Source organism: Mus caroli, chromosome 16 (genome assembly GCF_900094665.2).
Source record: "Mus caroli chromosome 16, CAROLI_EIJ_v1.1, whole genome shotgun sequence".
NCBI lineage: Eukaryota > Metazoa > Chordata > Mammalia > Rodentia > Muridae > Mus > Mus caroli.
The window spans coordinates 52,596,263-52,607,200 of record NC_034585.1 but is presented as its reverse complement, the minus strand read 5'-3'; the positions used below and the strand labels follow the sequence as shown (position 1 = coordinate 52,607,200).

General features: G+C 37.8%; 1 protein-coding gene across 5 annotated transcripts in view; it reads right to left on the bottom strand.

The window, feature by feature from the left end:
* Positions 1–10,938, bottom strand: part of Senp7 (SUMO specific peptidase 7) — a 114,940-nt gene that overhangs the window by 22,485 nt on the left and 81,517 nt on the right. For all 5 annotated transcript variants that reach the window (XM_021185135.2, XM_029470363.1, XM_029470364.1 and 2 more), the window contains 3 exons: positions 9,587–9,733; positions 5,955–5,988; positions 2,936–3,115 (listed from right to left, as the gene is read on the bottom strand). In XM_021185135.2, coding sequence (XP_021040794.1) covers positions 2,936–3,115; positions 5,955–5,988; positions 9,587–9,733 — 361 coding nt within the window. The remainder of the gene's footprint in view (positions 1–2,935; positions 3,116–5,954; positions 5,989–9,586; positions 9,734–10,938) is intronic.

Below are 10,938 nucleotides of genomic sequence, written 5' to 3'. Positions count from 1 at the left end.
ATCATATAGCAGCTATCTGATTGACATTGTTAGAAGGTAAATATAACAACGTTTCCCTTCTCATTCCACCATTCTCATGTTCCCTATCTCACTCCTTAAACTATTTTTTGATATGCGTGTATGTACATGTGTGTATTATATCTGTATAATTATATAAATACCACCTGAGGAGAAAAAAAAAAGAAATAAGATCTCTTCTGGCCTCTGTAGGTATAGAACACATGTGATGCATATACATATAAATAAAATAAGTCTTTTTTAAAATTTTTGGGCACAAAGCAAATAGGAGAAACATGTTTTTTTCAAAAAGTCTGAAGTATCATGTAGTCTAATCTTGTAGGAATAATAAATGTGGAGACAGAGCAAATTTATTTGCACAGAATATTTCTGGAAATAACCTGGAGTACAGTAAAATTATGAGCATTTTTATCATTGTTTGATTCTTACATGAGATCTTTAGTTTGCATTATTGTTTTTTTATATTTCTGATAGAAGATTTGGTGAATAATGTCATGATTTTGCCTGCCTATATTTCCTGGTTCTTGAACTGCTGAATCTAACAAGACACTGTCTCTAACAATGCAACCACATCCATATAAAGAAACATCTGCACTGAGGTGATGTAAGCTTGATTAATTAATTCCAGTTCAGTGGGTATTGTTTAATGAAGTGAGGCAGTGCTTTTTCTACTTTACTGTAGAGCTGTTGGAGTCATTGAACTGAGATACATTTGTAATAAAATGTATTTGTTGGTAAATGTGCTTCATTTGAAAGTGAAACTGTAAGCTGCTTAAAAGTGCTTTCTCGCTCTTACATATCTTAAAAAATATTAATCCCTTTGCTATTTCCTTACATTTATGTGAAAAATGGAATGTTTCTGGCGTTTGTATAGATTTTATATTTTGTGCTTTTTAGTGTATGCGTTCTAATAAGTGTTTTGTTCCTTTTTTGTTTGTAGATAGGATCTTACTGTGTATGCTTGGCTGGCCGAGAGGTTACATAGTTCCTGCCTTTGCCTCCAAAGAGTTGGAATTAAAACTTACACTACCAAAAAAAAAAAAAAAAAAAAAAATAAGAAATAAGATCAGGACAACCTTGATTAAATATACAGTAAATGTACAATACAAAAAATCAAGGAAGACTTGGTGCTTAGACAGAGTAAAGACTAATACTAGTGGGATGCTACCATGGGTCAAGAAAGAAGGCAGCCACCAAAACTGGGGACCTAAGTTTTATTCCCAGGACCCACAGGGTAGAAGAGAACTGACTGTGTGTGTGTGTGTGTGTGTGTGTGTGTGTGTGTGTGTAATTCAAGAAAATATAATATATGTAATATATGATATTATATATGTAATATGTACATATATAGATCTAACACAAGCAACAAGGTTGAAGAAATATCCCAACAAAGAAAAGCCCAGGGGCATCAGATTCACTTTTAGACCATTAAAAAATAATTAACAGAGCTAGAGACATAGCTCATCAGTTAAGAACACTTTCTGTCCAGTAGCTCACAACCACCTGACACACCCTGCTGGCTTCCATGGACACCTGCACAAACAGGCATATAGACACACAGGTGCAGGCACGCATGCATGCACACACGGCATTCTCATCAAATGAGCAGCATAAAGATTCCAACATATGAAAATCAGTAACTTTCCTACATCAATGATGTGCTTGCCATGTAGACATGACATGAAAGCAGAACTGGACAACCTGGAGGGGTGGGGCCCAGAAGGAGAGGAAAGGAAGAATGGGAAATGAGGTACAAGTGCAAACAGTATATTAAAAATGAAAATGTCATAACAAAACAATTGTTTCACATACTTGTTACAGAATATTTGAACCTGTTTCTAGTTACGGTGTCAGCCCTTAGCACACACCTTTAATCCCTCTGGCTGGAATACAGGCACACCCTTAGCACACATCTTTAATCCCAAACAATGAAGGTAAAGTTAGTTTGTAGAAGGAAGCACCCATGTTTGAAAGGGATGTCTAATTGAGTGGCACAATAAGTTAAGTATCAGAATGACAGAACGGGATCTGCCCAACTCTCAGAAAAAGAGGAGGAGAGGGAAGCTACTTAAGGGAGAGACATACAGTACAGAAGGAAGAGAGTTCAGTGCAGGATACAGGAGATTTCGTGGAGACCAGCAGTGCAAGAGAGTTGAGAGGGAGAGTAGAGCAGCATAGAGAGGGAGGAGGAGGCAGCTTTGCTGGGAGAGTTTTATAGAGACAGATTGAAGAGAACAAGCTAGACACAAGTAAAGACTGAACAAAGCAGGGAATGAAAAGGAGTCACATTAGAAAAGACTGCAGAGTTAGTTTGAGGTCAAGCAGAGCAACTCAGAGGCTGAGAGAAAAAGCCAGATTGAATAAATCAGCCTGGAGAGGAGTTTGAGCCAGAACAGCTGAGTTGAACCAGCCAGCCAGAGTTCAGCAAGAACTAGAAGGGAGTGAGCTTATCCAGTAGTAAGCCTCACAGGCTGGAACACTCTAGTCCTGGATTAGATTGTATGCAGACTGGAAGCTTCCAGGACTAGGCCTAGGTTAGCTGATAGGGACAGTAAGTCCTGGAGATGACAATTAACTCAGGACAATAAAAAATGCTTTCCACATTCAAAAAAAAAAGGAGTATTACCAGACATAACTGACTAAAATATAGTTTTTAAGTGTACATAAATACTTAAGACTTTTAGGGTATCTTTTCATTTTAAGTGACAATTTTCCATAACTGAATAAAATTACCAGGCAAAATCACATGAATATTTAAAATGATTTACCTAATGTTACTAGAAAACATTATTTTAATGCAATACAATTAATTTCAATCCAATGAAATAAAGATAGCCTATTAAACTATTTTATAAAAATTACTTCACATCTAACTTTGGGGATTCTCCTGAAATTTCGGAATGATCTTTATACTCACATTGCTGGCTTAGCATGGGGTTTTCTAGCTGGGTCTGAATGTCTTGAAGGTAGTCTGAGGAAAGCCAGAGGAAAAGGATAGCGTGGCTCCTCTTGCTGTGGTCCTCATCCTTGCTTTCCCATAACCCAAACCTCTTTAAACGTGCGGTGTCCACTGTCAGGGAAATCTCATTCATGGACACTGAAATAAGTAAAGCAAACAATGTAAAGTAATCTGTTTAGGGATACACCATCTCTGATACCTTCTTGATACACTGTATGTCTTAGTATGGATCTCTGTTGCCGTGATGAAACACCATGCCCAAAGCAGTGTGGGGAGGAAGATGTGTGAAACTGTCAAAGAGCAAACCTAATTAAATTGTCTCCTAAGGAATGATGAGAGTGGGAAGAACACACCGACTGGGCATTCAATACCAAATGGCCAGCCCTGAAGACACACAAATACAAGTAACATTACAGGGACTGTTTAGTTGTATTGATATATATAAAGGAAAAGGCCATGTTAAAAAAGGGCAAGCAGAGCTGGGCGTCTTTAATCCCAGCACTTGGGAGGCAGAGGCAGGCAGATTTCTGAGTTTGAGGCCAGCCTGGTCTACAGAGTGAGTTCCAGGACAGCCAGGGCTANAATCCCAGCACTTGGGAGGCAGAGGCAGGCAGATTTCTGAGTTTGAGGCCAGCCTGGTCTACAGAGTGAGTTCCAGGACAGCCAGGGCTACACAGAAAAACCCTGTTTCGAAAAAAAAAAAAAAGGCAAGCAGGGTCATGTAAGTGGTTGAAGGAAGGGAAGGGAAGGGAAATGTTCATATGGTCAAAGGACTTGACATCCTCCACAGATACTTGCCCAGTCATGTTCTCTGCTGCTCTATTCAAAACTGCTAGGGAATAAAAACAACATAAATGTCCTACAGCCAACGAATGAATAATGCAAGTGTGGTACATATACTCTGCAGAAGAGTATTTAGCTGTTAAAAATTAATAAAAGTATAAGCTTTGCAGGTAAACGGATGGCGTTAGGAAAGATCGTTACTGAGTGAGGTAACCCAGGCTCAGACTTTGAAGAAAGACAAAGGCTGCACATTGTCTCTCACTGGCTGCTCCAAGCCTCAAATCTTCAGATGTCAGGAGATTAGCCTGTAACTGTAGAAGCAGGAGAGTAAAAAAGGGACCACTGTAGAGGGACCCAGGGAGGAGTATTAGTAAAAGGGAAAATGGGGGAGGGTTTCTAGTGAGGGAGGAGAGGGAGATAAGCACGGGAGGGAAAGGACAAAGTAACAGGACAGCTGAAAAAGTCATATTATTAACCACCAACCTAAAACTATCTATAATACACAGTAAGTCTATGTATAATTATACATATAGAGTTTAAGGAAATTTTCCCATCTGAGCTGACAATACTCCTCAAAGAACCAAAGACCATCTAGCAAAATCTCCAACGGCAGAGATGAGAAACCCTCTTTAGAGCTCTTGATCAGGGTCATCCAAAGGGCTCCTTAAACATTACAGGATAGTGACCTTGGCTGCCCCTGAGAGGTGGAAGGTTAAGTCTATACTGCTGAAGACACCATACACTTCAGACCCAGCACCCAAATGCCCCAGACCTGAACTGACCCCAAGGCCTCTACCCTGAGCCTTAGCTTTCACGGTACCAAAAAAGCACTGTGCCGGCTTCCAAAGGAGGGAAGCCACCGACAGGCCAACCCACAGTACCCGCAGCATGCCACAATGATCCAAAGGGTGAAGGAGTGCCATTGTCCTTGGCAGTAACCAACAGCTCGCATGGGACTTAAGACCCGCCCGCCTCCAAGCGGGAAATCATGCTTGGCTCTAGAAACCTAGCCAACTACCCAGAGCCAGGGAAGTCATGGGTCTTGGAGGAGAACCTGCAACCACCACATCACTAAACCAGCATAACCCCAACTACATTTGAAATATTTGCCTTTATACTCACAGATAAGTATATTTCCTACCCTCATCAAGGAAACTCCTCTTTGCAACAGACAAAAGCCATTACAGAAAACCCACAATTGATCAAAACACAGACATGTGGATCCCAACAGATAACGTCTACAACACAAAACCTGACGTAAGGCTCAGGGACCATGGTGGAAGAGGGAACAGAAAATTTGAAAGAGCCAGAGGTCAGGGAGTTTGCTGTGACACTGTGTCTCCTAAGGACATCAGAAGCTACACTTGTGAAGTCTCACCAATATGACTACCTAAACATGAGCTGAACAAGGACAGCACTACATTAATGATTAGGTCATAAACTTATGAGTGTTCTCTAGCAAGGACTATTACATTATTGTATTCTCTGTACTTAACTGGTAATCCAACTGTTACACTTGCTACCCTATCAGGGTTCTCAATTCTGCACATGCAGTAGCTGAGGACCTGAAGCTGCTTCAATTACACATTCCATTGCTGTAACGATGCTTCCTTTACCCGAGTTCATATCTGACGTTATGCACCCACATATTTCTTCCTTGTTCTTCTTATAATTCACCCTCTAAAGAGATTATTCTCTGCCATTTATTTTCCATCACTAATTATTCTGAAATATTTTGTTTGGAAAGAATGAGAAACAGTCTGTGCCTCTTTAAGCTGAGGGTAGATTTCCATTCTACTACACAGTAGAGGATAAAAACTGTCTTTGTACATATATACTACATGTTTGTGTACTTTTCTCTTTAGTTCTTACCCTAATCATATTCATGTGTAGCAAAATATTTGTCTGTCAAGCTTTTATTTTTGTTAATTCTAAGAGTCATTAAGAGTACTTTATGCTTGATTTATAGTCATTAAAACAATAATATATTCTTTCGGTACTATAAAACATTTTGAGGTTTTTTTGGAACTGCTAAAGTTGTTAACATGAAACGTTATTAAATGGTCTACACTTTACTTATTTTCTATACTAAAAATTGATGGAAAATTTGTGACATAATTTCAGAAATTTTCTAATCTATTGCTTTATCCTCAAAATCACAATGAAGAAACATTATTAGTAGAAGGTGGCTTACCTTGAAACGGGATTTTAATATACTTCTTTGTGAACTAAAGAAAAATATGAAACAAAATATGAGTTACTACTCCAAATGCATTTCTATATTTCTATTCAATTTTCTTAGTATTCAAGTATTTAGTATTGATCAATTTGTTTTGTTTTGGTTTTTTGTTTTGGTTTGTTTTTCGAGACAGGGTTTCTCTGTATAGCCCTGGCTGTCCTGGAACTTACTCTGTAGACCAGGCTGGCCTCGAACTCAGAAATCCGCCTGCCTCTGCCTCCCAAGTGCTGGGATTAAAGGAGTATGCCACCACCACCGGACTAGTATTACTCAATTTTTAGTACTTAGTAAAAATACTAAAAAGAAAAAAGCAAAGAACTATCTCAATGTAAAGACTTCATCTTATGGTTGTTTAAGAGTCCTTAACAGTACAAGTCATTATCAAAATACTCATTTATAACAATTATTAAAACCGTTGCAGAGTGGTGGCACACCTCTTTAATCCCAGCACTCGGGGGAAGCCTGGTCTACATATTTGAGTTCCAGGACAGCCAAAACTACAGAGAAACCCTATCTTGAAAAGCAAAATAACAACAACAAAAGGGTAAAACCTTACTTCTCAAAAGTATGTTCTGAAATTTTAAGGCAAAAGACAATGTCCAAAAGAAATGCCAGGAGACCACACAAGGCAACTGTCTCAAAAAAAAAAAAAAAAAAAAAAAAAGGTGATTATTCTCTTATGGATTACCCAAACTCACAAGTGACTACTGATCAAACCAAAGCACTAATGTACTAGTTCTTTGTAATAAAACATTAAAATTGTCATCACCCACTATGAACCTTCAGCCTTTGGAGACTAGCCAGAACTGAGCTCAGACGATTGTCTTTTCTACAGAGTAACAACAACAAAACTCAGCTGCTTAATCAAGGATGGCTACAAAGGTCTCATAAACCAGTCCTCTGCACCTGCCAAAGGACCCAAGCAGGAGCCCAGCTTCTTTTATCTTGACCAGTCACTTCTCAGAAACTCCCTTCTGACTGCGGTCCTTGCTCTTTCTGATCCCTCTACATTGTTAAACTATTTCCTCTGCCTGTCTTCTGAGTGTCTATCCAGCCTAAGTGTCACACTTATAACTCTCAAGACAAAAACCTCACATGTTTTTTGACAACTGCTTTTCCTTTACTATCGAACAAATCTACCTACAGTTGATTGGGTAAGTTTCTCTGTGATCAGGACATTTATGAAGCTGTTGACTACATCAGAGATAGAACTTGCAAACACAAGATAAAATTGAAATAGACAGCAAATGAGTTCTGGGCAAGTAACAGTATCCAATGTCAACACAGGTATAATTGTAATTCAGTGATTTTCTTAATTTAAAAATTACTTCATATTATAATTTTGAAAATACAAAACTCATGTTCTGCAGGGTAAGTTGGCCAGTGAAGCCTAATGTGAGGCAATGGGGTAAATTAACCTGGAGCTGAATTTACAGTTCAAATGCTGCTTGTGCTGTCTGTACTACTGCAGTGATGGAGGTGATTGTCGGTCACTGCCCCTGTCACAGAAGCACTGAATAAGGCCCACTCAAAGGGCTCTTATCACAAAAGTCCGTATCTAATTAAGATAATCTAATTTAATGTAGTCAAATAAACCTTGTTTGTTTTATATAACTATTTTACATATATACATACTATGGTATGCATCTTCCCTTCCTAAATTCTGACATGTTTTACTGAGTACTTAATATCTCAGAAAATAATCTCAGAAATATAAAGTACTACCTCTAGAAAATGAATATAAAGTTAGTTTCTTTTTCAGAATTTATACAGACATTACTTCAAAATTCCTGAGAACTACCGTGCAATGATGTCTCTAGTGTCGATCTGCTTACACTTGCACTCTCTCTTCCTTTCCACACCATCACGTATTCTTGTTCTACTAGGACTTCTACTCCACAAGAATCTGAACTTTTACTATAACCGCATGCGGTCTACTCCCAGCTAAGTCGGGATAAGAAAGCGATACTGAAGTAAAGCTGTCCCCTGAAACTTTATATCTATTTGCAGAAGACTAAAGCTGGCTGTAGTGCTGATACAGAATATCCTTCAGCAGCCAGGACAGTTCTCTGAACATGTGCTTAGGAAGTCTTTCTTAAGACCACAAGTGTTAACCTGAATTTAAAAAGAAAGTGTATGTACTGCTGCACTCAATAACAAAACAGCTCAAGAAAGCTGCTCTAATTTACATAACTCCCCATTAGTTTCCTAATCCAGCTAAACTGTAACTATCATAATAGTAAGAAATTTACCTTAATCACAATAATGTCTAATATAGTAGGAACTCTGTTTGAAGAACTAAATTTAATTATCTAATATATTTACCCACCAAAAAAAAAAAAACTAAGCTCTTTTATTTCTGTTACAAAGAATCATGAACTCTGTCTGAAAAAGAGTACATATAAAACATATTTGGAAGTCCCAGAAATTTTTAAGACTTTTACCCTTTTCCCTTTTTATATGATTATAATTTTCAGAACTCCCTACGTGCCCTTCCATCATAATTCTAAATATTATAGAATTTCTCTCAGCCTTTCTTCATATACATAAATTTACTTTGATTTATTAAACTGCTTCCCTGAAATCAGGGATGAATTCATCTGGTTTGAGGCAGGGTTTCAAGCTCCCGGGCTTAAGGATCCTCTGTCCTCAGCTTGCAAGTAAGTCCACAGAAGGACATTACTGCAGACAACTTAAGTATCATTTATTGAAGCATCATTTATTGAAATGATGAAACTGTATACTGAAGTGATATTTACAGCAAAACACTAGGACAACTGAAATGAAGGACACATGGAAATCGTAAGATACCCACCTCGAAATGGAAAGAAGTAAATTAACATAGCTGTAGTAAGTTACAAAACAATGCATAATACTGTTTTAGGTACCTCTGTACCCTCTGTGTGTGTGTGTGTGTGTGTGTGTATAACTATGTACGCATGAGGAATATAAAATTGTATATACTCCAAATTAGCAGCAGCTGTCTTGGCATGAAAAATTGTGATTTTTACATTCTTCCTTTAACTTGTTTGTAGATCTTTTGGGGCGGGGTGGGGTGTGTGTTGGTTGGTTCTAGTCTTTAACTAAAACAAACTTTACACTGTTCTTAAAGTGAAAAAATGGTAACTAATATTTTTTAAAGTTTTTTCTTTTATATTGAGAGCATACTACAATTACATCATTCCCTCCTTCCTTTCCTCCCTCCAAGGCCTCCCACCTACCCTTCCCTGTTCTCTTTCAAACCCATAGCCTCTTTGTTCACTGTTCTTTACATGCACTATCTGTATACATAGATACACATATGCTTCTAAATATAACCTGCTCAGTCTCTGCAATGTTACTTGCATGTACACTTTCTGGGCTGACCACTTGGTATTAGATAACTAAATGGCAGGCTCTTCCTGGGAAGACTCCATCTCCTCTTGCAGCATTTCAAGCTGTCCGTAGCTCTCTGTGTACTGCTGAGGCCTTGTGGGCCTGCCTTGTCCACTTGGCATGTCTATGTTGTCCCTTTCAGCTCATCTCTGGCAATCATGTGGTGAAATATTACTGAGATTTTTACATAAAATGTTATAGGATTTACTTACCGTGACACAACCTTTTGGAGTTCCTTTTATTTTACCAATATACACACACGTAAATATGAAATCCAATTTCAGATCCATTTCACTATTAGATTTAATACAGGAAATGTTTTCTACGTCAGGATTGTATGGACATAATTCAGATGTTACCTAAAAATTAAAAATTATAAGTGCAACATTTTTAAGAATTATAGAAAAGCTTAAAATTAGGTTCAAAGATAAAATTCTTCTTTAAATGACTAAAGAATTTTATACTGTTCTTAATAAGAAGAAAAAAGTCAATAAGATTTTTTTTATAAAATGTAGATTTTACATTTATTGTTCAACTATGAATCTCGGACATTTTTAGATTTTTTTTGTGCATATGTACAAGTGAGACCAACCTTGAGATTAATTTTTATGGAACATTTTGTATGTGTTTACAGACATGATACCTATTTTGAACTGTATCCTTGATTTCCTACTTTAAGGCAATTCTCTCACCTTACTATTACCCAAACAGGTTTGTTTACTTCCCATTTGGGGTTTACGGACTGAGGACTGCTCTGGATTTATTCTGGTTTACATTTACTTATATTCTTGACTAAACTCCCTAATTAACCCTTGGGTTTGTTAGGAGGAAGAGTTATGCTCTCTCTCTCTCTCTCTCTCTCTCTCTCTCTCTCTCTCTCTCTCTCTCTATTAAACCTGTAAACAGTGGAAATTCAAGTGGACACATAGGTATTTGTTGAATTAAATTGACTATGTTAGATTTAATTCAAGTAAAATATCTTTCTAAAATTTTTATTAATTTTCACTGTATTGGAAATATCNCAGAGAATAAAAATGTTGGAATATGTTTTCATTTTCAAGGATTTGTAAGTCTCGTGGAAGGAAGAGATAAATGTGTAAGTAATTATTTATATTATGGTAAACTGCATACTGAAAATTTTCACCAGATAGCTTTGGAATCGAAACCTAGAATCGCCTGGAGAAATCAGCGAGGCTTCCCACGGAAGACAGCACATGATTTACAACATAAAGCGATGTTTGCTAGGGCCATGGAAGAGCTGACCCTACTACAGTAAGCACTATGTACAAGTCTGAAAAGTCTAGAAACTACAAGGTATAGTAACTTGTGATACAATCAACTTGTTTAGATTGAAGCTCAAGAGCTACTTAGTAGACTACAGAGATGGGGCAGCACGTAAGAAGACAGGCTTCTTCTCCAGAAGATCAAGGTTTGATCCCCATAGCCCACAGTCACCTGCAGCTCTGAGTTCCAGAAATCAGGCACCCTATTCTGTTGGCCACAGGCACTAGGCACACATGGGGTGCTAGGATATACAGGCAGGTAAAACACTCATTTACATAAA